Raw genomic sequence first — 27,686 nt, 5'->3', positions numbered from 1 at the left:
CACCTTTTGGAAAAGCAAGTAACATTTTCGGATGGCTACGCGAGCCGCTCGCAACCTGGTTATGTGCAGGTGCTCGCGGCTGGCATGAAACGCATCCTACCACCATCCTTCTACATCATGGGAGTTTACAGCCAACCGTGAGCCTTAATAAGGGAGAAGGTCTAAAACATACTCAAGGCCCTGAAATTTGCCAATTTGGGTTTTTTATTTTTATATACATATATATGTATATATTTTTTTTTAGGTCTTCACTGTCATGCCCCACTTAAAACTGCCTAGTACCAACTGCGCATGCTTTAGGGGCAGGTACGAAAAGTTAAACCTGATAAGGAGGGCTTATCATCCAAAAGCTTCTGCTTACACATCCATCCCAGCTGATCCTCCCTGCTTTACTCCTCCCAGCTATGACTTGCACCCCACTAGAGCAGCTTCCTCTGAAGCTGTTTCGCTCTGCCAGCACTGCCCAGCCATCGCGTTGTGCTTTAAGTCTCGCCTACAACTTCACTGATCAGCCAGCTTTGAGGGGCTTCACGCGCTCTCTGCCACATACAATAAATTACTAGTACAAACTGAACAACTTTGAAGCTGCAAGATGAGTGTGCCACGTCCAGCCAGCGTAATGTACGTGACTGATCTACCCTAATTACAGGGACGGCCATACCTCTGTCTCAACACAGCCCTTCAGGTGTCAGGCCCTGCTTACCTTTCCTAAATTAAGCAATTTTTCCATTTTTACGGTAGACCTGGCCTGCAATACTTTGTGGCTCAACCGTACTCGCAAAGCAAGTCTGACAGGATTTGGCCTCAAACTCCTGAAGAAAGGCCTGCAATCAGAAGTCACTGCAGTGCCCAGGTAGGCCTGTTTAACTCAAATCAGTATTCAATCTCAGCCATAAGAGCAATATCGGAAGGGGGCAGGGAAGATAGCAGATAAAGATTATAGCTTCATAGTATCAACCAAATCCCTCCTATCAGACTGCAGCTATCCCATTCTTTCCTCTCCAAGGGCGTCACAACTTCTGTATCAAGTGTTTCTTCAGCAAAACACCACCCGCAGACCCAGAGAAAGTGTTCCTTTTTAAATCTGTTCTTCTGCTCTGCTTCAATCCTCAGGAGCTAAATTACAATAGTGAAGTTAAAACTTCTCTGCTAATAGCTCTGGAGATGTCCCTTAACAACTCTTAAGTGTTTGCAAAGAGGTGGTTTATCTTGAGCCATTCTTTCCCTTCCAGTTTTTTTTTCCCAGACAGCCTCTTGTTATGTTAAACCAATATATTTAGAGAGTAATTACTCCCAATAAAGTAGGTCACCATGCAGCATTCAAAAGTAAAAGAAACTCTTCCAAATCAATTCACAAACTAGAAGCCACCTTCTACAACTAAACTGTTGTGAAAACATACAGGAGAAAAGCTATACATGGGATCTACACACATGGAGTAATTGGAAATATTTTTTGGTATTGAGTCAGATTCCTTGTTATGAGAATGAAGAAACTGAGGCACAGGACTGGCTTACTGCGGCCTTACGCAAAGCAGCACCTAAGCACAATACTTAATCCTTCTGTAGCCAATAAAATGTACAACACTTTCAACACATCTCCACCATTCCTCCATACGACTTGAGCGCCTTGGAAGGTAAGCAACATAAATCGGCAATTCTAACACACAAGGGACATCAGAATCCTGTCAAACAGATATTTTCAAAATAGGTAGAGGGAAAGCGAATTGGAAGAATCGTGTATTGTCCAGCAACTGCAGCCTTCCCCTAACACCTCTCCTTCCAACCACCGTGCACAGAATGGTGTTTTGGTTTTGTTTTCAGTCCAGCAGCTTCAAGAAAAAAATCCCTTACGATGTGAAGGCTAATTTGAAAAGATAATTCTCTAACGCTTTTTTGTGGAATGTAAGAATTCTCAAAAAATAACATTTACAAAGGAAAATAATGATTAAAATTTTAATTATAAATGTTATACGGAGCCTGTAATTTTTCACTTCTTGTCAAATTCTTTGCTAATCTTTGATGAAAGAGGCTGTAAAAATCCAAACCAAAGAGACTGTTTAAGTTGAAACTACAGCATGCAAATTTTGTTCTTATTATCTCCTCCCTGTTCTTACAGCTACATCACCTATCACTAGCTAGAACAGGGGTGAAAGTTTCTAGTGCTCCTATTTTCCTGACCTGCCAGGAAGAAAAACTAGGCTACGCTTTTCAGTGGCATACCCATTTAGCCAAGCACAGCTCATAGCCCTCAGTTCAGAATTTTACACAGGATACAGCCTCTAAACCATACACACACAGTAAGCTGAGGGTGTTTATTAAGTCAAGTAGAAAACATTGACAAATTAATAAAGTGAATGCCAAGTTACATTTCTCCCCTTCCGTGGCTTTCCACAGAGCTCTCACTTTAAAGACAGGCACGTGTCCAATGCACAAGAAGTATTGCATATCCTCGATACTCACATATGGTTGAATATTTGTCATGAAAATAACTCAGGTGTTATCCTTCTGCAAACATGCAGTGCAAAAAAACAAGCAGTAATAGCAGAGAACAGTGAAATCTCACAAATATATTTTATGTAGAACACTTTGTATTCTTCCATAACTGAATCCTCAGTCTCCACAGATTTCCCCCCCCCCATTCTCCAAATGCAGTACGTAAGCAGGCACCATAATACTCCATAAGGTGTCCACTGGTAAGAACAGAAAGAAATGTGCAAGAGGAGAAAGTGCGGCAGATGGATAAATTCTCACTCCTAAAAAATGGAACATCACTACACAATACAGGTGGGAGAGACTAAAAATGTATATGGAGCACTTCCAAATGAGTCAATCCTCAGTACACTCTTCACCTGCTACTGACACGCTTAGTGTCCAGTATCATTGTTGGATTTTATTTGCCTCAGCTATGGGGGACCTTGAACGGTAATACTATGAGCTGGGAGATCCTGAAGAGGTATTGTGTTGCTTCTGAAGCAGGAGATGCCTCAGCCTTAGAGAAAGCTGAAGATTACTGGAGCGGGGAGGGAAGATGATGCAGGAAACGTATTCATTACACCACAGGGAAGCACTCTCACCTGGAGTTTTCAATGCAAACATTTTCAACAGAGATGACACATGGCAATTAAGTGGAAAGTCTCAAGATGATTTGAAGGACTGAAAATTTTAATCAGTGAATAGCTTTCAACAGACACTCTTTCTGAAAGCCAAAGTCATATCAGGTATCTTCATTCTTGACCTCTCTTACATAAAACTATGAGTTTGGGGAACTACCTTATAAGGCTTTAGATGAACCAAAAGGACCACTGATGGAAGTCAAAAGCTGGAAGCTAAACTTACACAGCTGAAGGAGAAAAGAGAAACAGCTGGCTAATTTGAAGCTAAAGCATTCTCTTACATGAAGCCACAAAGACCATTTCAATGCCTCAGCTGCAAACAGCCAGGTCCAATATGCAAACAGGATATTCCAAGACAAGCAGAGAAACCTGCAGCGATGAGAAGCAATATTGTACTCTGTGCAGTGACAACACAAGGAAAGAAACTGAGAACCCACAGATGAGGTGCACCATTTTCAGCGCTGCACTCTAAACCACCAAAGGAAATCACTTTCCTTTAAGAGGCTTTTATGTACGTACAAATGAACACACCGACAACGTAACTGTTATCGTAGTCACTGCACTTGGCTGAGCATTGTATCTTCCCAAACAATGGCAGCGAGTCCCAACGACAGAATCAATACTACAAGGCTGTTGGGAGCGTGAGGCCGCACAGCCATCCCTAGCAGCTGAACCCTCCTAAAGCAGGTGGTCAGGAGCTTTAAGTGGGGAGTAAGATATTTTGAGAATGTCACAGTAGGAGCTGCTCTCTCCTCACTGCCATTCAAAATAGGCAACAACCTCTTCCCAGTGGAAAGTAATCAAGAGCTGCCAGTACGCAAAGAAGTCTAGTAACCACTAATTCCTCAGCAGTAAACTGAGGAATAGTAAATTCTTCCACAGTAAACTATGTCACCAATCTATAATTGTCTGCATTAAAGTAAAGGGGGATTAAGCTACAGAAACTGTCTGAGAACAAGTTCAGGCATGTAAGGCAGTCCAGCTGGACTAAAATTATATTGTACCCGATTCCTTCTGTTACAGTTGTCTGCTTATGTTTCTGTATCACGTGCACCCAATTTTTTGAAGTTCTGCAACTCAAGAGCATAGCACAATTTAATAATACTATAATTTATAGTTAAAAATACAATTATTATGTCTACTTTCTCCTCAGAATAATCAGGTCAAATATTCGATTCATTCTAGAGAGAAGAGATTTATTTTTTTCTTTTAATACACTGAATAAAAGCTGTCCAGGAAAATAGCTTTTGATTGGTTAACTGATGCTACAGCTTCATTACTTTAGTAGCATCAAGGGACAGTTGTGGACACCACAGATGCAATCCCACAATAGTTAACATGTACTAAAAAGACATCCTCTATGCTTTAAGTTAGCCACAATGGATTACGCAGTTAAAATACTATTTTCTGCTCCCCAGACATACAGTATGAATGACCCTATCTACACATTGCTTAACAGCAGCTATACGTAGAGACTGCCACTGTTCCAACATTTTGGCAACTTCAAGAGCTACCAGGCCTCCCTCTATGCTGCAGAGACAGTACTCTTTTCTGCCCGTAAGGACGGCAGTTCATCAGTAGTTTGGAGTAAGAATGCCTCCATACTTAAATCATCATCTTCCCCATTCCCTACTACCTGCTTAACTTTTTCAAAACCCTGGATGATTTTGTAAAGCTAGTGCTTTACTCCTCTCACCACATTAAGTTCAACTGGACACCATCTGCAAATACTAATCTGACTAGAGTCACAAATCACTTAAAACACTTGCTATTTATTGAGGTGCATAAATAGCACCAGAATGTTTTCTATACAGGAAGAAGAGAAGCAAAGTAATATGACTTCCCCCCTGCCACTATCACTTCCTAGATGCCCGGATGAGCACTTAACTAACCCAAAGAAGTTTCCTGGGAAGGAGGAGGATTTACTTAAAAGATCATTTTGTCTCAGGTTTCCTGCCTCCTCCATAATATGAGAACTTGAGATTTCCCCCCACAACCCTCTCAGAAGGAAAGGAGTACTGAGATTAAGCTTAAGATTTATACAAGGCACTGGGGAAGTTTTCCTCGGATTAATCGGAATGTGGATTAGCAAAAGGGAAGTGACAGAAGTCCCGCTGACTGAGACAAAGAGCAGACAAAACACGGGCAGCAGGGATCCTTGAACTCTCTAAGGTAAAGCACACGTATCACAACTCCTGCTTGCGATGGCATGAATCTTTGTGGCAAATCCAACAATGCCTGTATGGACATAAAAACAGGTTTACATTTATTATTTTGGGGGATGAGAAAAATCCAACCTCCTGTTGTTTTATCCTACTTTCCCTTTGACTTCTCACACGTGAAGAGGAAAACTCAGTAAATGTAACCAGAGAGTTTCTGGGTGCTTATTGATCAGCCCTCGGAGAGCTATTAGAAAAATAGATTTTTCTAAGAAGCAACTGCCAACAGCTGACCAGACAACAGAGACTAAAGGAAATGGAGCAGGTGACCCAATAGCCCACTTCAATCTCCGATTTCTAGGATACTGCAATAAAACATCAATTTTTCATCAGATGGAATTCTCTCATAGCAGTTGATTGGTTTACTCGACATCGTCAGCACTGCTCTCTGCCTTCAAATAACAGAGGAAACGTTAGGAACCAAGTAATTCACACTTCATTCAAGATCTCCAAATAAAAAATAAAGAAAAGGTCTTGATATAAATATCAGTAATAGAATTTTTTTCCACAAGACATGTACAACAGATACAAATCTTAACATACTAGATCTTAACATATTAGATCTATAATCAGAAGTATTTAATCAGTAACAAAAGAAGTGTATATTTGCATCTAAAGTACATTATTAAAGTAGTATGAAAGCAGTGATTTGATTCAAGAGATCAGCCAAATCCTTGGCATTTTGCTGGTGCTGAAGTAAGGGTTGGAATAAAAATGCAGATATTTTAATGGCAGCAATTAGCTACAGTGAACCCCTCCACCAAACCAAACATGCAGAGCCATATTGTAATCAATAAAATTGGCTTTTGATAAAACCACATGATAAAAGGTTTGATGGTGCAGAGGCAGATGGAGCTAAGGCCACACATTTCATCTCAATATTCATGTCCTGATGGGTAACGCCCAAAACTTTATGGCTGAACAGTCTGTATGTCCTTATATTTGACTTCTGCATATGTTCCTTCCATTGATCTTTGAAGCAGAACACACAACTGTTTGAAGGAAAAAAAAAAAAAAAAAAGTTACCGTATGATGACTTGTTCTACGTACGAGCTAACTCTTTAACTACAATAAATGGCAGAAAGCTTCTCTCAGCTCAATGTAATAAGATGATGGACATGCCTATGCACAAGTAGTAGTGTCCTTTAGACACCACACGGTAACCTGTTTATGTCTGAGCTCCAAGACAGAGCATTTCAAACCCAGGTTCTGCCTGACACACTTGCACAGCTTCTTCTGAAAAGCAGTTCAACGGCCTGCTAGCAGAGGACATTTGAAAGCTTTTTTTTTTTTTTTTTTGGGGGGGGGGGTTCTGCAAATACCTGCAGGGTTTAAAAATCAAGACCAGGACTACTGGGAAAATACAGGATGTGATGATATGAGAAACACATGATGTGCAAGTGGCTCCTTTTGATTTGAGTCTGTATGTTAAATGCTGCATGTCCAGCTGTCTATCTAAATGTATTTTGAGTATTTCTCTGTATTGTGCCTAATATCAAATGTTAACAAGTACACTTTCATCCACAAAGCAGAATAATACCGACAGTATCATCATATTAAGCATTTAGTAAAAGCAATTAAAAAAAAGCAATGGAAAAAAAGCTATTAGCTAAAACATGTCTTCAGTCTCCTGATCAAGTGCATCCACTTCTAGGCGATATAGGGGGTCATCTGATATAAAGAATTAAGGACATTCTAAACAGCACACCCATAGAGATAAAAATGTATTTTTAAGGCAGGAGCTTTTCTCCAAGACTAATAAAACAATTGCACAGAAATACTAGATGTATTTTCATTACTAAGAGAAAATTTCAGATTTCTGATGTAAAAAATCAACCCTACCACTAGTTAATCCCTACCTCACATCAGCTCCCCTCACTCGTACCTACAGAAATGCCCTACATCTTACACAGTCTGGTAAGAGAAGAGGTTTTATAACAGATTTCTGTAGTATTTTCAGAGATAAAGTAGAAAGGTAATTCATAAATACTTGTACGCACATCTTCATCCTTTGACTACTAGTTAAACCATGTTGCAGCCACAAATTCTTTTAAGCAAAAATAATGGTTCCTCCAGAACAAGTCTGTCTTATGAAAAGATCACCTTAAAAGATACCTTTTTTGACCAGAAAGCTAGGCCAAAAAAACTATTTTCTACAATATTTTTAAATGCACTGTGGAAACCATCATTATTTGACAAAATTCAACTAGATTTCGTGCCTACTAAATTAATTTAAAAAATCATCTTTCTAAAGAAAAATAAAAAAAGAATGTAAACAAATATTACATGTAAATTGCTGAATTATACATACATTAAAGTGAGTCTTCCAAGTTAGGAATCCCTTCGCAGCCAACTGCGCTGAAATATGAATTTCGAATCCAGCATTACTAGCTACTTCAACTCAAATTAACTTTCTCCTGGAATTAAAGAAGCTCCAAGTCTTACTCTGCAACCTCTCATCCCCACCACAGCTGATATGCTCTCCAGTTAAGAAAAACTCCTGTTCCTTGTAGCAGTACAGTTTCCATATCAAGTTAGGAAGAATTCGATGACTTTTACAAAGCAGGCTGTAACTAGATATTGAAAAAAAAAAAAAAGCCAACAAACAACAACAACAAAAAGCTGCGTAAAGTTTGCTCTGCTTCTAATCCATACCAGTGATAACCAGTAAGTGCTAGGCACTCATTTAAGAACTTTTGTTTTGCTAGTGCTTTCAGAAGGCTGAATATACTCTGGTCCCACCTACCCAGAGATCCACAACTGTTCCTGTACTGGAAAGTTTGCTAGTAGGGATTCCAGTGCAAATTCATCCAGCATTAACTGCCTGGCCTAAACAGTCTAAACTTTTAAAACATTAACACAAACGCTCTTCCAGAGGAGTTTCTTATGTAGATAGAATTAGACATTACTGACTGCAGACAAGTTCAGACAAGTTCCTAGCCATGCTATCGCATAAAGCTGAAGAGTTGTTGTCAACACCTGGAACTTAACTTTACCACAAAAATCACATCTAACAGCCCACGAAGCCCCCTCCCTTAAACCAATAGTGTTGGATGCACTTCAGCACGCCGACAGCCGGTTTTCTGGATTACATAACATCTGGAGGGGGGGAAGGGAACAGAGGGATAGTTAAGCATGCCATTTAATGGAGGGTGGATTTTATCCTAGATGCAATGGCAGCAAAATGCCCTCCGACTACACTGCCTGTGTTTTCTTCTCCAGGAAGAAATATTTCGGTGCCAAGACATCTTTTGGAGCAGTTAACTTTTGGTGCTAGGCAAAAGTCCAAAGTCCAAAAGTGAAAGCTCCAGCTCTCACTTTAAGACCTCAGACTTTCTAACAAAAAAAAAAAAAAAAAAAAAAGGAAAAAAGAATAACAACAGGACACTACATACTGCCTTTAAAGAATATACAGCCCGGACACACAGAAAGGACAAAGTTGGATTCATGTACCACAGCAGAAAGCTAAGAAATTGAAGCAGTCCAAACACAGAATTCAATGTGTTATTAAAAAGAGGTCTAGGAAACTGTTCCTTGATCTTCAAGAAATACAGGTTAAACACTTCAGTGTGTTGTCTTTTTCTGTTATTTATTAAACAGTCTCAGAAACTCAGGATGCACATGTTCTACCTAAACCGTTTTTGCAATATTGCTAATAAAACCAGCTGGCAGGTTCTTAATACTGTCCTAAGCCTGCCAAATACTTAGAAAGTGCATTGAGCAATTGTAGGTGAAGTGGAGAAGGGGGCAGACTTTTAAAGGCTACTTACAAGCAAGTCTCTATTGTTCCAGTCAAGCACTAGTTCTTTTCCCCAAATTACCTGAAAAAGCTATTTTAAAATAATTCATCTCTCCCAGCAGACTTGCAAATTCATCTTAAGTATGTTAAAGACAATTACTAATGATACTATTGGAAACACTCTTTCAAAACACATTACAGCTCAGATTATTTACCACACTATTTCAAAGATGCACAAGGAAGTAGCATGGGGTCTGGTTACTATATAATCATCCTCAAAGAACAGCTTGCCACTCTTGTGAAAAAAGTTACAGTGAAAATCATTTTATCTGTTTTTTCTTCCCTCTTTTTTTTCTTAAATTAACCCATAGACAAGCATAGCATTGTTTAGGTGAAAAGAGGAATGAGGAAAAATGAGGATGCTAAAATGAGGAATTCAGTCTACCAAATAAGCGCACCTCTCTTGCCCCTGCTGTGAACTCCCCATTTCCTGCAAATAGGCATTAATCCTGATACATGTGGAGTGAAAGGATCATCACTGAAGATAAGTGCCATACCTTTAACAAAAGAAAAGTGACTTGATAGTCTCACCAAGACAAATTATTTGCAGGACAGGTTGGCAAGAGCAGATTCTGATCCTAACCACAAAAGTCAGACCTAGTAGGCCACTGCCTCACATCATCTGGGGGCAACGTGCATTGCACAGGTAACTTCCACAACGTCGCTCAACGCGACAAACGAAAGGCGTTCTCACAAAAAGGAAAATGTGTCTTCAAAGCAGCTTTTTACGGTGACTGAGAACAGGGTTAGTATATTCAGGCTGCTCTCTCAAAGGCCATACTAATAAGCTGGAGAATAGGACAGACACACAGCCGCAGAACTGCAAACTGTACAGTAACAGGCACAACAAACAATAGTGCGGGTCAGGGAAGAGGCACACGGGCCAGAACACCGGAGGGAAACGAGCAGCACCTGCCAGCACCCCATCTCAGGTCAGTGCTGCTGAAAGGCTCACCTCTCACTAAGCCACTCTAAGAGTAATCATGCTACAACCTGAGCTGATTTTTTATACACTCTTGTATACATTACACCAATTTAACAGATTTCCTTTTTACACTCTCCCATCCATCTACAAAGCTTATCAACTAACACTTAAAAAAAGCTGAAAACTTTTGTTATGTTTTTAGAGCCAGAGTTTAGCCGCTGAAGTTCAGAAATTAATTAAAGGCTGTTTTGACCAATTTTAAGGTTTTCTTCAATTGTAGGTAAAAGATACAATGTTTTAAAAGCTCCCCATGAGTTATAACATTGCATTTAAGACACTTACTTCAAAAAAAACTTAAAATACTACTGAAATAGAGTTTATTTAACACAAACCAGGAATACTACAGTTATACATAGTACCTTTGCTAGTAACTTTCAAGTTCTCAGCACAGCTCTGTTAAGCTTTCAGGTCTCCCAAGAAACGTCACATAAAGCCGGAATTATGTTAGAAAGCAATGTATGTAGTTCAGGGAGGTTTATTCATATTATTCACACAACACAAATGAAGTGTAAAAGCATCTTCCACTGTGAAATGCTTATCCAAAGCAAACTCCTCAACTCCTCTGGCCAGACCTTCCTTCATATTACATCAATTTGCAAATTACACGGTATTTGATAATCCTTTACTCCCTCTGCAGAGGCAAACTTGCCAATATAATATAGGACTGTCAAAGGAGGAGAGAAAGAGAAGAAAGGGAAAAGGTAACAAAGTTGTCTTATAACTCTTTTATTAGTTCCATGATTCCACAGAAGTTTTTCCAACTGTTGATATGAAAACCTTCACTTGGAATCCAAAACTCAAACCACCTCTTTCTGCATTTGATGTTATGCCATTAAGAAAAACTAGCAACTAAAACTATCTCATAGTCCCTGTTAATGATATCTGTAATAGAAAACATCTCACTCCCCTGTATCCTTTAATAGTGAAGAAAGGCAAATGTAACAGGAGGGTCACATTTTGACCAACGCCCCACACACCAGCAAAGCCCTCAGAGATGGTTTACGTGATGTAAGTGGTGATAACGAGTCAAACAGCTCAGACAGCAGCGGTTTCACGACATTCTTTCAGTCGCTGGGCTAACTGCACCACTAACACTCTTGGTTTCTATTTTTCACCACTGAATTGCACCTTTCCCACATTTCTCCTTCGAGCTGCAGCTTCCCTGATTACATGTAGTTCTGTTTTCTTCCAGGGCAGTGGCAAAGAGCCTTGAGAAAAAGCCAAAACATACCCTGAAAGCCAGACTTTCAGAGAGACCTAGCTTGCAAGCAGACCTTTAAGTTCTCCCAAACGCCTGGGCAACTTTCACACGGAACCGTGGCAGCTCCAAGACTTCCAGGCAGCCTTTCCGCCACGGTTTTCCCTCCTCCCGGGGGCTGCTCCAGGGGCCGGGCACCACCGGGCCCCCGAATCCCCCACCGGCGCGGCTTCCCCTCCCGCCCTGCAGGGAGAGCGGCCTTTAGGGGCTCCTCGGTCCGCTGGGTCACCTGCCTCCCCCCCCCGCTACCCACGAGTCACTTTTTAACAGCCCGCTGCCCTTTGCCCCCGCGGACCGGGGCAGGCGGCCGCCGCCGTGGGAAGTCGGTGCCTCCTCGGTCCCGTCCTGCTGTTTTCCTCCGCGGTGCTGCCATGATAGCGCCCTCCCCCCGCACCCACGGCCCCGCTCGCCGCCCGCCACTTCGCCCCGCGCCGCCATCCCCGCGCCCGCCGCCCTCCCCCCTCCCCGGCCGGGCCTGTGTCCGCCCCCCCCCCCAACCCCCGCGAGGCGGCGCGGAGCGGCGGCCGGGCCCCCTCAGAGCCGCGGCCTCCCCGCGGGGCCTCCCGCCGCCCCCCGCAGCCGCCGAGGCGCCCTCAGGGCCGCGGCCTGCCCCCCCCGCCCCGGGGCGGCCCTCACCAGTTGGTCATGTCGAGGAAGAAGGCGCAGCCGGCGGGGCTGAGCTGGAAGCCGAGGAGCCGCTGGAACTCGCCGATGAGCACGTCCTTGTCGGTGGTGCCCAGGCAGCTGAACTTCTGCATCAGCTCCGCGTCCAGGTCCACGTCCATGCCCTCCATGGCGCCGCGGGCCCCGCCGCCCCGGGGCCGCCCCGCTCCGCCGCCGCCGCCGCCGCCTCAGCGCCGCATGGGGGCGAGGGGGGAGCGCAGGCACCGCGCGGGGGGGTCGGGGGGGAGGGCAGGGGAGGGGGCGCGGGCGACGCGAGCCGCGGGCCGCCGTGCGCAGGCGCCGCTCCGCCCATGCGCGCGGGGCACGCTGCCGCCGCCTGTGACGCCGCCGAGCGCGCGGGGCGCGGTGGCGTCACCGCGGGCGCCCGGCGGGGAGGCGGGAGCGCTGCCGGCCCCGCCCGCGCCCGGCGGAAGGAGAGCCGCAAGGGCGCGGGCCCGCCGTATGCAAACGAGCTATTTGCATTTGCAAACGCGGCCGGCGGCGGAGCGTGGGGGGGCGAGGGCTTCACGTGACGCTTGGCGGGGGGCAGCTCGGGCCCTTCCGATTGGCCGGGATGGCGGGGGCGGCTGCGTCACGCGAGGCAGCTTTACGCTTTCCGCGGCCGTGCGCAGACGCGCGCACTCGCTTCCAAATATGGAATGGGCGCGGGAGGCGAGGGCGCGTGTTTATGTATGCAAATGAGTCACGTGCGGCGTCACAGGGCGCTATGCAAATGAGGCCGCGCAGAGGCTGCTGGGAGGCGGCGGCCGCGGCGGGGCCGGTGATGGCGAGGGCTCCCTTAGAGCTGCGCCTTCCCGCCGCTCTGCCTCGGCCGCCGCCTCTCCCCACTCGTGTTCAGTCAGAAACAAGTCAGTGTTCCCCCCTCCGGCCTAGCATCGTGCGATTTGGCTCCCTTGAGGAAAATAAATTGGAAATTAAGCCCCTTTTCCTCAAGCTGTCAGCGCTGACGGGAGCGCAGCTGGTAAGAGGCCTGCGACGCGCTGAGGTCGGGCCCAGACAGGCTGCAGAGCGCTAGATTTCTCTTCCTAAACAAAGTCCCGATGTTATCGCTTCGGAGGTTGATTGAGAAGGAGTTTCTCCGCTGCCATGTTTGCATGGTAAACATTACGACACGGCTGCGAAGGAAAACTGGTACGATTTAAAAAAAAAAACAAGCTTGCCACAGAACAAATAGTACAGGGGAAAGAGCCTTCGCGGCAGTGCTAGGTAGCGGGGATTTCTGGTGATACAAAACTTTTATTTAGGCTTGCAGGTGGAAAGACTGTATGACGTAACAGAAAAAGAGACTGACTTAGAACCTGACTTGACTGCGAGAAGATGTTTTGAAATCAAAACAGGGAATGTACAGCAAAATATGCAATAAAATGGCAGGAAAAATAAACATACACAGTGTATCATAGAATGGTATTTATTGGATGCTATAATAGACTCCTCATTTAATGAGTAATGGAGCCGAAAAATGATTCAGTGGTGCCAACCTCCCTTAGCACCTCTATCAGCCTTTTTTTCCACTTGCTGTACGGTTTGGCTCATAACATGATTTCTGAATGCAGTTGTCATACTATCTGGGTAAGCTATAATGCTGTCTTGTGGATAAGCCATAAAGAAAACTTCCTGAGTTCTTGTAGTTCTTATGAATCATGTGTCATCCCTTGCAAAAGCACACGTGTTTTCCACACTGGCTTGCCAAGCCTCTGTTTAGTAAGTTTTACTTCCTGGTTCCCAGAAAACACCTCGTTTTTAATTTCCAGTTTCTGAACTGTGTTAAACTTAGAGTTGCATTTCAAGAAGGACGGAGGATATATTGACTGTAGAGTCGTTGTTTTTGTGTTATTTGATGTAAACTATGTCTCTGACTAGGAAAAAGCTATACCAGTTCATTTCATAGTGAAAGCCACGCAGCTACTGTATGATGAAGTGTTTGTCTACTATCAGCTTGAGTCATCTTTTAAACATGTGGTCTGATTCTGCAGTAAAATCAGTGCATGACTGAGTGTGCAATTCAGGCTGTGGAGTTGAAAGTTTGCGTATCCTGTATCTGCTCTGAGCTATCTAATCCCTCAGGAACTCACATGTAAAAAAGCTCAAATGAAAAATGTAGAGCGGTCTGGAAATCATGGCATGTACGATGTAATGAGAAAGCTTTTCATGTGTATGTTTTCAAGTGCTCGAAATGATCAGAGGAAAGTGGAGCTCATGATACGAGGAACGGGAATCCTTTACTTGTAGAGCAGATGCTCTTCAAGGGTTATTTGCTGTTATGACATCAGGGTTAGGAAAGTAGGCTGTCTGCCCTGGAAGAATGTGTACCGAAGTGTTGATAATGGCCAGCAAGAGCTCTAAATCATTGGCACGTCAACTCGGATGCGAACATTATGGGAACACCTGAGCCTTGTGCGTACAACCACAAATTTCCATTATTTAAGGCAAAGGGGCCACAACCGCCTCAATGGACTCAAGACCACAAGCGATTCTGCCTGATGCCAGCGGAGATGAAGCGCTACTTTTGCCTCGCACTGACGAAATACCAACGCACCCGCTGTAGCTTAGGTAAAGCAATGGCAGCAGTGTGATCCCATGACCACGTGTGCTGCTCCCGTGGAAGTGCCCTTGGCACAGATGTGGAGCACGACCAGCCGCCCTCGGAGGCTGAGCCGCGTGGAGAGGCGGCTGCCGAAGGAGGCGTCAGGCAGCGCCCTTGTGGGTGGCCGCTGCAGTTCTGCCTCCGGGCCAGCAACAGGGAGAGGCTGCACGCCCACATGGGTGAGGGGCCGCCATTGCATTGCTCCCCTCGCCCCGGGGCCTGCTGTTCCCACGGGCGGGCAAAGCGAAGCCCGCCGCAGCGCCTCGTTTGGCCCTCGCAGGCCACCGTGGGCCGCTGAAGCCATGCCAGGCTGCCGCAAGGGCGGCGAGGTGCCCTCCTACGGCAGCCGAGGGCGGTCAAAGCGCGGCCGGAAGGGAAAGCGCAGGTGGCGCCGCGGCGCCTCTTGAGTGCGTCACTTCCCGGCGGCGCCGGTGGCGGGCGTGGGGGAGCACCATGCCCAAGTGAGCGGGGCTCGGCGGGCCTCGGTGCTGGCGGGTGGTTGTGCTGGGGCGAGGGGCTGCTCGGCCCCGGGCGGGGGCGCTGAGGGCCTCCGTTGGGTGGGGGGGTGGCTCCGGTGACTGCCCGGGGGGGTGGGGGGGAAGCACGGTTGTCGTGAGCGCCGGGTGTCCCGCAGGGTCGAGGCGCTTCCTGAGGGCCGCGGGAAGTGGTGTAGGCAATAACCGGGTTTTCCCTCTTCAGGTTTTATTGCGATTACTGTGACACATACCTCACCCACGACTCGGTAAGCACCAAATCCTCTGCGTTCGTCTGTTTTCTGTAGCAAATGGCTTAAAAGTAGAAAGCGTATAGGTTAAAAACTCCCTGGAAGTACTGTCTGGTTAGTCTGATGCTTTATGAGGAAATCAACCAAGAACAGGGGAGTAACTTGACCGGCACTAGCGTCTGCTGGCTTTTGATGCCTGGGTGAATGTTTGTGTTGCAGTGAGTTTATAGGAGACAACTAACTTTGTCTTACGAGAGCCTCTTTTACTTAAATTTTAGTCTTAACACTTGTGGTTTTCATGTAAAGATATTGCACAGCATCAGTCTTCTGACTGGGCACAGAAGCCAGCCTGTTTTATATGTCTAAATTACATGCATTTAAGTTTTGCAAGAGTTTCAGTAACTTTTCGGTTTATGTGATTTTTCTCAGCCCTCTGTGAGAAAAACCCACTGCAGTGGCAGAAAACACAAAGAGAATGTGAAAGACTACTATCAAAAATGGATGGAGGAACAAGCTCAGAGCCTGATTGACAAAACAAGTAAGACTAAACTTCTTATGTTCTTGGATTGCTTTGCCATTACTCCTGTCTCTTCTCTGTGTGCTTGTCTTCTTCCTCTTCTTGCTGATTTTTGCCTCACCTCAGTGGTGATTGTTTGCTATGTGAGTTGTGAGTGGGAATATCACTTAGAGTCTCAGGCATGAACTACTCGGGCTGAGAGTTTCCACTGAGGAGACTAAGGGCTCTGTGTAAGGGGTCGCTGCAAGCAAACAGTGCTTTATACTGGGTTAGGTCTGTTGTAGATACCGCTGTCTTTAGCACAGCTACCTAATGTCATACAGTCACACTACACAGAGCTCAGGGGTCCTCTTGGACTGTTGAATTTTGTACAAGTTCTGTTAGCTTTTAAAAGAATCTCCTTTGAATCTAAAAAGCTGTGTCTGAAGCCTTTTTGAGAAGAAGCTTGCAAAACAAATTTGTTCCTGTTCTTCCACAAAAGCGTTGAGGACAGATGTTTTTAGTGCCATTCCTTGAGAGAGAAATGAGATATCTCCCTAGCGCTTAAACATATTCTGTTTTTGCTTTTGTTGGTAGTAGCACATTTATGCCAACAGCAAGAATAAAAAATCCAAAAGGTGGGAAAGCAGACATTAAAATGTATGGATTTATAGGGTTTTTCTTAAGCGCTGTAGTCTCTTGGCCTCAGCTCTCTAGTGATATTGATTTTTTTCCACTCTTGGTGTTAATGGACTGAATAAAATGTGAAGCGCTTCCTCTCTCAGTTTGAAGGGTTCTTTTCCCCTCACTTCTTCTGTGGATAACTGTTCTTTTCTCTGTAAACAGGATAAATACAAATGTTACATTAACTTTCTGGCAGCTTTCCTTCTTTGGGTGTTTTTAACTTTTGTATCTTTGGCCTTTCTTCTGATCAGTTCCAGTCTTCTGTAGTTCTCCTCCTCCCTGTCACCTGAGATGTTTTTCATGCTTTTGGTCATCTACCTAGGTCATTGGCTTACTACCTTTTCCAGTTAGCATGGCTTAATCTAATGATCCTACGTATAAGTTACAGCTACAAATCACACAAATGTATTTTCTCTGCCATCCACCTTCCTGTTAGGTGTATGAAATTTGTCACAGAGCACTTCAAGAATACCAGGTACTCCTACCTTGACAGGCTGTATAAACCTGGAATATATTCCAGAGTTAGAATAGCTGAGTATGGAGCATGACATTCAGTATGCTCTGAATGCTTGACATGGGAAGGAAGAGTGACACAGATGCTTCATCGGCCTGGTAACTGCTTTTTCTCCTGTTTATTTATTTTTCGTTTGTTTTTTGCCAATGCAGCGGCTGCATTTCAGCAAGGGAAAATCCCACCTACGCCGTTCTCAGCACCACCTCCTGGAGGAGCCATGATTCCACCTCCTCCCAGCATCCGTAAGTCTCTTTGTAACTCTGAGGGCAGCCCTCTTTTAACTACACTTTATGTTTTCTGGGCTTGTGAAGAAAAGTGCTTTTAGCCTGCAATCGAGCTAAGAAGCTTTGAGCTCGTGAATATCAAAATATAAGAGAATGCTCTGTAAGAGTGTTTCAGTGACTGTTGTGATCTTTAGTTTGTTGTGTTTTAGCAATGCTGAGCACGTTAATAGAAATGTCGGTACTTGGTAGCTGCCAGGTAGATAGCGTCATTAAAACTTCCAGCACACCTTTTTTGTAGAATAGAGTAGGACTGATAACCTTGTTTTGCACTTCAGCTGGCAAGTTGTTGAGATTCCTTTCTGTATAGAGAGCTCTGATGTTGTAAGTGGTGGTCATCTGTGTTAGAAATGCAAAGTGGAAAGTAATATCTGGGATATCCTTCTTCCAGTTCACTCATTTGTTAGCACCTGAAGTCAGAGTTGAAACTGAAAATGAAGACAGGCAGTTGTAAAACCCTCTTAAGACATCTTTATCTTAGTGATAAAGAAAATTTCTTAAGTTTACTAAAATTTCCTGTAAGGCTTAATAATAGCTATTTCACACTGCATGTTGCTGATGAGTGTTGAAGCAATTAGATATGTTAGTAATCTGTGTCTGTGTTCAGCTGGCCCCCCACGACCCGGTATGATGCCAGCCCCTCACATGGGTGGACCTCCAATGATGCCAATGATGGGCCCACCCCCACCAGGAATGATGCCAGTTGGGCCCGGTAAGTCTGGAAATAAACAGTTCTCTGTAACTGCAGCACTGCGTGGTCTGATTTGCAGAATGTTTGGGGTATATTTTCCATTGACCTGCTATGGGAATATTGCTAGTCAACAGAGAGCTATGAAAGGAGCTCACTGGAAAATACAAAGCAACTACAGCACCTGGATGCTAGATGTAGCAATGCACTCTTTCGCCTGCGACTTTGTCGCTTCAGGCAGCACTTTTATTAGACGCTGCATGGATGGACAGCCCCAAAAGAAGTATTTCAGTATATGTATACCACATATGCATATATGTGCTGATCCATTATCCTCTGCATGGTGAAACATAAAACAATCTTGCAAAGTCAAGTTTAAGTTCCTTCACTGATCGTTGAGAGAGTACTTACGAGTCTTGCTGTACAGTTGAAATTCTGGGTTTGGTACGTTGTGTTTTTTCTACCTTCCCTTTCTGCCTTTTTTTCCTACTGTCTTAGCACTGTCATCTTGAATTGTTGAGGAATTATGTTTGTATTGTTTACATTTTTGCACTAGGGATAAATTTCAGCAATAGATGAAGCTTATCCTTTAGAATGTCTTAAAATAGTTAGTGTCTCAGAAAAGTGACATGCCTTAAAAAGGTTTTTCAGAACAGCAAAGACAAACTAAAACGTCTCAATTATCCATTCTGCTTTTGAGCTTGTTGGCATTTGAAGAATTCTCAGAGGGCATCTTACTGAAGTAGTTACTGGAACAAATCTGAACACATCTATACACGCTAAATGTAGTGAGATGTCTTTGCAATTACTGTGTTGCCAGTAGAAAGTGTTCCTTAAGTGTTTTCTAAAGGCACAAAATATGGGCATAATCTGAGATATTAGGCACTGTAATGGTTGCCTGAGAATAAATGGAGAAGTTGGATGGAAACCATTATTTCAGTGCTTTTTGATAAAGCTCATGCTTTCCTTTTTTGGTAATGCTGTTACCCAGCTCTAAGACGTACACTAGACTATTTTTGAACACACTTAACTTGAGGATCTTGCAGTGCTTTCCAAACAGACTTTCCGATTCAATTGAGTTAGTGTCTCTTTTGAGTGGTTGGAGTAGATTATCAGTGAATACTGTCAAAGCTGGGCATATAACACAGGAATTTGGTGGTTGTTCTACTGCTGCTAATATCCTTCAGGGAAATGTAGTCCCTCTCAGTCAGCTTCCAGATCAGAAGGTTCCTTCTATACGCCTACGAAATGAAAGTTCCCTGGAGGGTGGGGGAGAGAACCTGCACCCTGTGTTGATGCGACTCTGCAGCTGCTGTTCCTGAGAGCTTTTCTCTAATGTCCTGTCTTTCCACCTGTAGCTCCAGGGATGAGGCCACCCATGGGAGGACACATGCCAATGATGCCAGGGCCTCCAATGATGAGACCACCATCCAGGCCAATGATGGTGCCAACCAGGCCAGGAATGACCCGTCCAGACAGATAAAGGTGGAAGTGGAGTTACACTTTTTTTTTTTCCCACATTATGTTCTTCCATACGATAAAACAGCATAGACCTAGATCCCTAGGGTTTTGTATTAAAGCAGTGTGTAGAGGAGATCTGCTGCTACTTCAGATTGCAGATGGTCTGACCTATGTGCACACTGGACTTACGCATTTGTAATTGTTCTCTCTTCCTCCCTCCCTTCCCTTCCCCCCCTTTTAATTCTAAAACACAATAATAAAATGTTGATGCTGGTTTGTGTATGGAGAGTCTGAGCCTTACTCTGTTTTTTCTGTCTGACACAGTGAGGTGTCGGTCTTCATTGTTCCCTCTCTTCACCTGTGTGTTGCACTGAATTTTAGGGTTTTTTCCTCCTTCAGCAGTTTCTCTTTTACATACCATACCTCCAGAGAGCTGTATCACTGTCTGCATTAGGAGTTCTTGTTTCAAAACAACAAATATGTTTGTTTTAATGAAAAACAAAAAGTGACATCAGAAAAGACTGCAGTGATATCCCTAAGTGGGGAGACTGCAACATTCAGTAAGGCTGTTGCTGCCACAAAATAGGATAAAATTATTAAAATGTTGGTTTTCCACTGGAGGAATCTGTGTCTAATGTGAAACTGGGAGTGATTTGCATTTTACAAGGAAGCATTCTGTGAGGGCTCCTCTTTGAGTGCTCTTTGCTATGGGTCAAGATAGTCAAATCACTTGGACAAAATTACTTTTTAGGCATGCACATGCTTTTAACAGTCTCCTATAAAGCATGCTGTGTAGCTGAGACATCCAGTAATTAACTTAGTCCTTGTCTTACCCTGTTCTACAAACATTGAGCTGTGACAAAAATTAGAGGACGAAACATATTAACCCTGCTAATTAAAAAACAAAAAAAAGTCACCTCCAGCATCACATTGACTAGTCTTGATCTGTGTTCTGTTACTGTTCTTGGGGTATACTTGTTGCAGGACCCTTGAGGCTTACTGGTGGATGCACTGAGATGCCATTGCCTTGACACAGTGGATCCTGCTGCTCTTCAGTTTCCCCTGTCTGAGAGCAGAGAGGTCCTAGCACAGCTTGTTCTCCCACATCAAGTTCTGCAAGTATCGGAGAGCAGATTGCAGGGAACTGAAATGGTTGTGTCTATGCATATCTCGGAAGGTATGCGTGCTTTTTGGAAAAATACGTCTCTGCTCAATTATCTGAGTATTTTTCAGCTTTATTTTGAAGTGGCATTCCTGTTCTGTCCAACATAAAACATGCCAATGTCAACTCAAATTGATGGCTTTCTCCTGGGGAAAACAATAGGCCAGAATTATCGATGATCAGCACTGAGTCTTAATAAAAATTCAGGGTTTGCATTCAATTTTTTTCCCCCCAGCCTACTATCAGGTTAAAGCACAGTGTGCGCAGTAAAGTACAAAGCCCATGGCTCTCTTGTCATGGAGCTGTTAAAGGACTGGTTGATCAGTTTAAAGCTCCACCGAGTGTGCTGTATTTGAAGAACAGTGTATGTGAACAGCTCCTTTACTTGAGCTTTCATGTCGGGCATAGCCTTGAAAGCAAAATACTCCCTTTAATATTCGCAGTCTCGAATCTGGCACAGCATGTGCAATAGTCTAATTCATTGTCAACCATCAAACAGTTACAGTACAAATATAAACTAAGGAGCGTAGAAACTGCTTTGAGCTAAGACTTTTGTTTTTCATTCCAGCAGCCTCCCTGGTGAGATTGTTTTGTGTTGAGGGTTTTTTTCTTTTCACATCTGAGCACCTCTTTGTAACGAAGCGTTTTAGCACAGGCAAAAGCACGGAGTTAAGAGCTGCCTTAAATGACTGGCGGCACTGTCGTTCATAGGATTCCCCCTGACGGTTCTTCTCGTGGGTTATGTTTAGTGCATGGGTGTTTCTCCACCTGCAGATACAGGGGGTTTCCTCCACGGGGGCCCCTCGGGCGCGGGGCCGTGGGTCGCGGCGCGCCCCGCGTGGGGCCGGGCGGCGGCGGCGGTGGCGCCCGCGGGGGCCGCCAGGGGTCGCCGCAGTGCGGCGCGGCGCGCGGGGGCCGGCGGGAGGCGGCGCCGGGCGCGCAGCGGGGCGGGAGGCGGCGGCGGCGGCGATGGGGTCCCGCCGGCCGCAGCGCTGAGCCCCGCCGCCCCCGCGCCGCGGCATGGCCGGCATCATCAAGAAGCAGATCCTGAAGCACCTCTCCCGGTGAGGCGGCCCGCGCCTGCCGCTGACAGCCCGGCCGCGCAGCCGAGGCCCGGGGGCGGCGTAGGGCCGGGTCGGGGGGCCGAGGCCCCGCGGCACCGGGGGGGTAGGGCCGGGTTGGGGGTGGGGGGCGTTTGGGGGGGGCGGTTAAGGCCGGGCTGCGGGGCCGAGAGCTCCGGGAGGGGGGCATAGGGCTGGGCTGGGCTGGGCTGGGCTGTGGGGCCAAGGCCCCGGGGCATGGGGGTGGTCAGGGCCGGGTTGGGGGGCCGAAGGCTGGGGGGACATTTAAGACCGAGGGCCCGGGGCATAGGGGAGTTTGGAGCCGGGTTGGGGGGCCGAGGGCCTGGGGGGGGGGCATTTGGGGCCGGGCTGTGGGTCCGAGGGCTTGGGGGGGGGGGCTGGGGCTGTGGGGCCGAGGGCCCAGGGCGTTGGGGGGTGTAGGGGCTGTGGGGCCGAGGGCTGGGGTGGGGGGAATAGGGGCTGTGGGGCCGGGGCCCCAAGGCGTTGTGGGGCAGGGGGTAGGGCCTGGGGCTGAGGGCCCAGGGCTGGGGGGCACTTAGGGCCGGGCTGGGGGGCTTTAGAGCACAAAGATGAAGGCGAGCTGGGGGCCCTGGGGCTGGGGGGTGCTGAGGGCCCGGCTGAGGCCCTGGGGGCAGGTGGGGGGCTGAAGGACTGGCCTGCCCTGGGGGGGCTCCCTGCCGTCTCCCCTCGGGGCTGAGCCCACCGGCCCACGCCCGGCCCTCCCCCCCCCCCCCCCCCCCCCCGTCCCTGGGGACATGGTGGTGTTTGCTGCCCCTCGGGGGTGTTTGCAAGCCAGGGCTGCTTGTGATGGCAGCACCTGTTAGGCCGGTAGCAGGTGAGTGTGGATAAAAACTCCAGAAATGAGGCGAAAATATAAAAAGCTGGCAGCTGCAGAGTCCAAGGGCAAGCAGGAATGAAATACTAGGCGATGCACTCACACGGGCTCGGCTGCGTCTCGTTCAGTTATTTTCAGCGATGTTTTGTCGTTTTCAATGAAGTTTATTAATGGCATTAAAACTCGCGTGGTAGAAGAGCATCTTGTGGCACTTAATGCACAAGACACTGGGATTCGGTAAACACGGGTTTTAGTCGTGGCTCTGCGACTGACTTGCTGGTGACCTTGGGCAGTTTGGGGTGCTGCAGTTTGAAGCTGGCCGAAAGGAAAGAGCTGCGTGAGAGCTGGTGGCTCTCGGTACCTCTGGCCACGGGCGAGTCCTCCCTGTGCATTGCTGAAAGATGAGAGCAACGTGATGAAATGGGGAGATGGCATATCTTGGAGGATCCTGATGCAGGCGCGGTATTGACAGTGCTTTTCTTCCCTGTGCTTTATGAGCTGCAGAGGATCGAGTACTTCTCCTTTTCACTGACGGGGAAACCCGGACGCAAAGCGAGAGGCTTGAAATGACTTTGGCAGGGTTAAAATGACTTATCCCGAGTTACGTGGTGTCAGCGGTAGAGCAAGGAATTAAAACCTGGGAATCCTGCCTCTCTGTGGCTGTGTTGTACCAGCCGCTCTGAGGCTGGCAGTAAATCTTGGGAGTTTCTGGAATCTCGGAAGAATCTCTGCAAACTTTAAAGGAGCAGCCTGCTCTGCGCGGCGGCTGTCTGAGGCGGTTCTGAGTCACCGGTTGCTCAGTACTCCAGCTTTCCAGGCGCCGGACCAAAAAGGAGTGTAATAGAGCCTGCTGCTAGGTCCGCTCAGCGCATTAATTTAAATGTGTTTCTGCTAGACCTGACATCGCAAATCTCCAAGCTTTCCGTCTCATTCCGCCTCAGATCAGCGTGTCATGTTCGTTATGGGCTCGGCCTTCTTGTCAGGAGGCACCGAAGGATTTATAATAGGGAGAGGGAGATGACGGCCGTTATTAATGGAGGCTCACACAGAGCTAAGTTGTATTCCTAGGTACTGCTCCTCCTAGGATTAAAGGACGTGTGTGCTGTTCTTGCATGTAATTCTCTTTTAGATACGTACTTTTTTCTTGTTGGTGTCTTTGGGCCTCTTAATCTTTTCTGCTTAATTTTGCCATTCAGTCTCCCTTATCTTGCACTGTTACAGCACCTTCCTGCCCCAAGTGCCCCGTTTCTCCTGTCGATCTGGCCGGTTCCTAGTGTTCCTCCGTGTCTTTGTGCGGTGCCAGTGAGAGCAGGGAGTCGTGGGGAATTCTGGAGCTTTACCTGTTTTTCTGCCAGTCCAACTGGACTCGCTCTGTAATGTGGGGTGGTTGGTCTGATCCTGTCCCGCATGAGTATTATGAACATTTTGCAGTAAAGGGTTTCAAACACAGTTTGACGTGTAAAGAAGATGATATTTTTACATTGCAGTTTTGTTTCCTTTACCTCTGCTTCATACTCCCTTTGGGTGTCTTTCTCAGCTATGCTTATTTGCCTGGAAGAATTTTGCTACTGAATCACTAATCTGCCTTTATTTTCTGTTTTCCATTTGCATATGAAATAATTCCCTGTTCTTTTTGTTATGCCTTCATTTGAAGTCACTTCTGCCTGGGGTGTGTTTTTGTTCCTTCTGTATCTGGACATTTGCAAGAAAGGGATGAGAGAGGCAGCAAGATCCGGACAATGGGAAGGAATTATTTCATACCGAGCGCTCAGAAACTGTTGTTCAGATTAAATGAATCGCATACGCTTCAAATGCGATGACTGGTCACTTGCAGTGATCTGTAAAGCTGAGTTTTGCCGTAGGTGTCAGAGCCAACCTATGAGTGTATTTCATAAAGCTGAGCCTGGGTTATGTTTGAAAGCTTAAACTCCTAGAACAGAAGAATCTTAAAAACTTGAATGGCTCCCACCAGCTCTGCTTTTTGCTCTTTTGCCCTGTTTTTAGTTTGGAAAAGAAAACAGATTAGTTGTTTTTACTTTTTGTTTCTTCTGCATTGGCACATGACTGCAATATTTGGATTGCAAATTCTGCGGGAGATTGGTTATAATCAAACAAAACTGTTATAACTGGAGCAAAGGGCCCTCCTTTTTCTGAAGCATCGGCGTTTGGACTAGAATCTGTTTTGAACTCCTGAGAGGCTACAGCAGTCCTTCAGTTGTGTTTACCAGCCCGTAATTAGTGATGAAAGTATGTCTATTGTTTTAAAGTAAAAACAAAAAATATTTAAATAAGCAATATATATATTGCCATTATACAGTGACTTCCCCGTATCTCTTTCTGTTTTCTTGGTGTCTGAAAGTAGCCCCTTTTTACTGTCTTTTATTAATAATGCTCAGTACAGCTGTAGTAGATAATCTCAGTGTATTATAGAGGTGGCCAAAGTGCCTAGATTTACTTAACACTTCAGAATTTGAGTTCTCAGCAGTGCAGGGGAAATCATTACTGAAATAATTTTTATTTAATTTCATTAGGAAGCTCTTATCCACTGCTAGATCTGACAAATCATTTGTGATATTTCCTTTTATTAAACGTGTTAAAACGTGTGAGCTTGTGAAGTGTCCTTATAATCTCACCCTCATAGACCACCTAATTGTGCACGTTAAGTGGCTTCCGGAGGGAAGGCACTATGCAATCCTTATGTTTGGAAGAACAGAATAAAATTTAGGTGGGGAAATAATCAGCATGACAGCTTTGCTTGCTTCGGTTTTCAAGGGTGAATGTGGAGGAGCCACTGGGTGGGAAACCTCTGAAAGAAGCAAAAGCTGGTGTCTCAGCAGAGCTGGGCTGGGATTTTGGGAACAGGCTTGAACGTAGGAGGAGGAGACCACCAGTGTGTGTGGTTTTGACAGGAGCCCTGGAGAAACGGGAACGAGGAGGAACATCAGGTGTCTCTGAACGTGGGATGAGGAGGGAAGCAGCAAAGAACAGGAGGGAGAAGTTGGCTGAGGAGCGGTAGTGTCAGCACTATTGCTGAGAAAAGGCAGAAGAAAAAAAAAGGGGGGGAAATTAGTGGTGTTTGCAGAGGGAAGAGTGCTGTGCTGAGCCACTAATCCAGGCAGCTGGCCTAGCCGATAACAGAGGAGTGCAACAAAAATACAGAAGATACTGTGCTGCTGGTTTTGTCTTTGCTGGAGCCGTGCTTGTAAAACAGGGTCTGACGCTCTCGCGGGCCGCTCTTTCCTGAAATCGTAAAGTACTTGGATCTCAGCTGCTGTTCCGCACAGTGGTTGGGACGTTATCTGCAAGGTAAGGTGTTGCCATGGAGCAAGACTGGGAATCCTGGAAGGGAGCGAGACAGTGTCGTTCGTAGCAAGGCTTTCTGCGGCAGGCGCCTTACGCTTTGCGTTGCTTCTGGTGGTTGCTTCATTTCTTTCCTCCTTTCCCTGGTCTTGGAGGTTGCTGAATGAAAGGTAACGTTTTGGAGAATACAGCTGCTTTGATGGAGCTGAAGCCAAATTATCGCTGGCAGGTGCAAGCCTGTGCAGCCAGGTTTGTCGATGGTGCTATAAATTGTCATGTTCTCCCCCATGCAGATGGCATAAAGAGTAAGACTAGGTCATGGGAGAAGTTGGCAGAACTGCCTTTCATAGCACAGTATTGGAGCCACCTTTTTGGATAAATAAGATTGGTTTTAGAAACAAAAAAAAATAGCAAACAAGAACAGTTTAATATCATGTGCAGGATTTAATACTTTTATGCTTGTAAACGTATGTCAAATACACAGCTGGAAGCAACTGCATTTCTTGCATGCAGCGTTCCCAAACTACTCATAAACTGGACAGTAGAGTCCGTTTCCTTGCAATTCACAGTTGTAGGCCATATATCCCTTTTCCCAGGCAGGATTGCCTTGACTCTTCACCTATTTCATTTGCAATTACATGTAATCCTTGCAGCAAATAAAACCCCAGCTAGCATAGAAGAGAAAATATCAGGCAAGCCTATAATGTATCTTTAGTTTCTTGTAGATCCATTTAGCGGTTACAAGTATGTGGGTGTCAACAGCATGTGACTAGCCAGAAATGCTGCTGTGGGGCCTGTTATCTAAGAATCTCAAAATCCTTTCCTGGCCCTGACAAATGCTTTCAGTATTACCCCTTCCAAGTAGTTATGCTGTTTCCATTCTGTGTGCAAGGAATTTGGAGCTGGGTGCAAAACCCAGAACTGCTCTCTGACCTTTAAGCCCTGCCTGCTCCGTAGCATTAGTAGATCAGCTCTTTGTTTACAGTCTTGGAGCTATTTGTGCCTTGATGCTCAAAATTAAGGAGTCTCCCTGCTTCCCCCCCGCCACCATCATGCACATGCCCTCAGACTGAGACAGGACCGAGAAAGCCGGTTGCACCTGATGGTCACTAGCTTCTCCGAGAGGTCGAGATGGCAGAAGTGTCAGCGAGATCCCAAGGGACAGCACATCCCTCCTCCTCCAGAAAACACGGGGAGAAGAGGCAGAGCGGTTCTTCAGTCAAGAAAATGGCATTTAGTCTCTGACATCCAGGAATTGCTGGGCTAGGTTCAGTGGCTTGCGTTAGGCAGAAGGTTAGAGCACGATGTTGGAGGTGCCTTACTAGCCTGACACAGAGGGGAGGGAAATTCCCTAAACCTTAGAGCTCCCCCCCCCCCAGTACTTTGGTTTCCTGGCTAAATGCTTCAGTCTGGCAATCACTAGAAGAAATTACAGTCTGAATTCCCCAGTCTGTTTACTTCTCACTTCTTCCCCTAAAGTGTTTTGCGGTGTTGCTGCGTGCACTGATGTGGAGATGCAGCTGTGGAAAGTGATAGCTCCTGCAGTCAGTAAAATGTGCTGCAATCCCTCTGTTTTATCTGTCGGTACAAGGCATGTGTTTGCCACCTAACCCTTCAGATTATTTCCAGTTTCCTGACCTTGGTTCTAAATTCACTGGAAAGCAATTTAAAGAGCACGGTGGGTAGGGAGAAAGGCCAGGAAATCGCATCCAAGAATGGCCTCATGCAGTTACAGAATCATAAAATAGCTTAGGTTGGATGGGACCTCTGCAGGACCTTTCCCTAAGACAGTCTCTCTGCCAGAATTCAGAATAACA

The 27,686-nt window shown here is 45.9% G+C and overlaps 3 protein-coding genes across 3 annotated transcripts in view; 2 read left to right on the top strand and 1 right to left on the bottom strand.

Annotated features, from left to right (window-relative positions):
* The window catches only part of ILRUN (inflammation and lipid regulator with UBA-like and NBR1-like domains), a 34,654-nt gene extending 22,275 nt beyond the window's left edge, over window positions 1–12,379 (bottom strand). Inside the window, exon 1 of the mRNA XM_064498329.1 lies at window positions 12,011–12,379. Within this exon, the coding sequence (XP_064354399.1) occupies window positions 12,011–12,168 (158 nt within the window). The 5' untranslated portion in view covers window positions 12,169–12,379. The remainder of the gene's footprint in view (window positions 1–12,010) is intronic.
* Window positions 12,380–14,949: 2,570 nt separating this feature from the next.
* Window positions 14,950–19,778, top strand: SNRPC (small nuclear ribonucleoprotein polypeptide C). Its single transcript, XM_026112042.2, has 6 exons — window positions 14,950–15,103; window positions 15,342–15,384; window positions 15,796–15,904; window positions 17,213–17,302; window positions 17,949–18,053; window positions 19,388–19,778. Exons 1-6 carry the CDS (start codon window positions 15,096–15,098, stop codon window positions 19,510–19,512), a joined length of 480 nt encoding a protein of 159 aa, XP_025967827.1. The 5' UTR covers window positions 14,950–15,095; the 3' UTR covers window positions 19,513–19,778.
* Window positions 19,779–21,549: 1,771 nt separating this feature from the next.
* BLTP3A (bridge-like lipid transfer protein family member 3A) overlaps window positions 21,550–27,686 on the top strand; it is a 35,656-nt gene continuing 29,519 nt past the window's right edge. The window contains exon 1 of the mRNA XM_064498100.1: window positions 21,550–21,716. Coding sequence (XP_064354170.1) covers window positions 21,673–21,716 — 44 coding nt within the window. The 5' untranslated portion in view covers window positions 21,550–21,672. The remainder of the gene's footprint in view (window positions 21,717–27,686) is intronic.

The sequence above is a fragment of the Dromaius novaehollandiae genome, chromosome 27 (genome assembly GCF_036370855.1).
Source record: "Dromaius novaehollandiae isolate bDroNov1 chromosome 27, bDroNov1.hap1, whole genome shotgun sequence".
NCBI classification, from domain to species: domain Eukaryota; kingdom Metazoa; phylum Chordata; class Aves; order Casuariiformes; family Dromaiidae; genus Dromaius; species Dromaius novaehollandiae.
This window is presented reverse-complemented; position numbering and strand designations above follow the sequence as displayed.

What these genes read in the sequence shown, in the direction of transcription:
- SNRPC (XM_026112042.2), top strand. An exon ending in TCCACCTCCTCCCAGCATCC is followed by an intron (nt 17,303 to 17,948) that starts GTAAGTCTCTTT and finishes GTCTGTGTTCAG; the next exon opens with CTGGCCCCCCACGACCCGGT. An exon ending in AATGATGCCAGTTGGGCCCG is followed by an intron (nt 18,054 to 19,387) that starts GTAAGTCTGGAA and finishes TTCCACCTGTAG; the next exon opens with CTCCAGGGATGAGGCCACCC.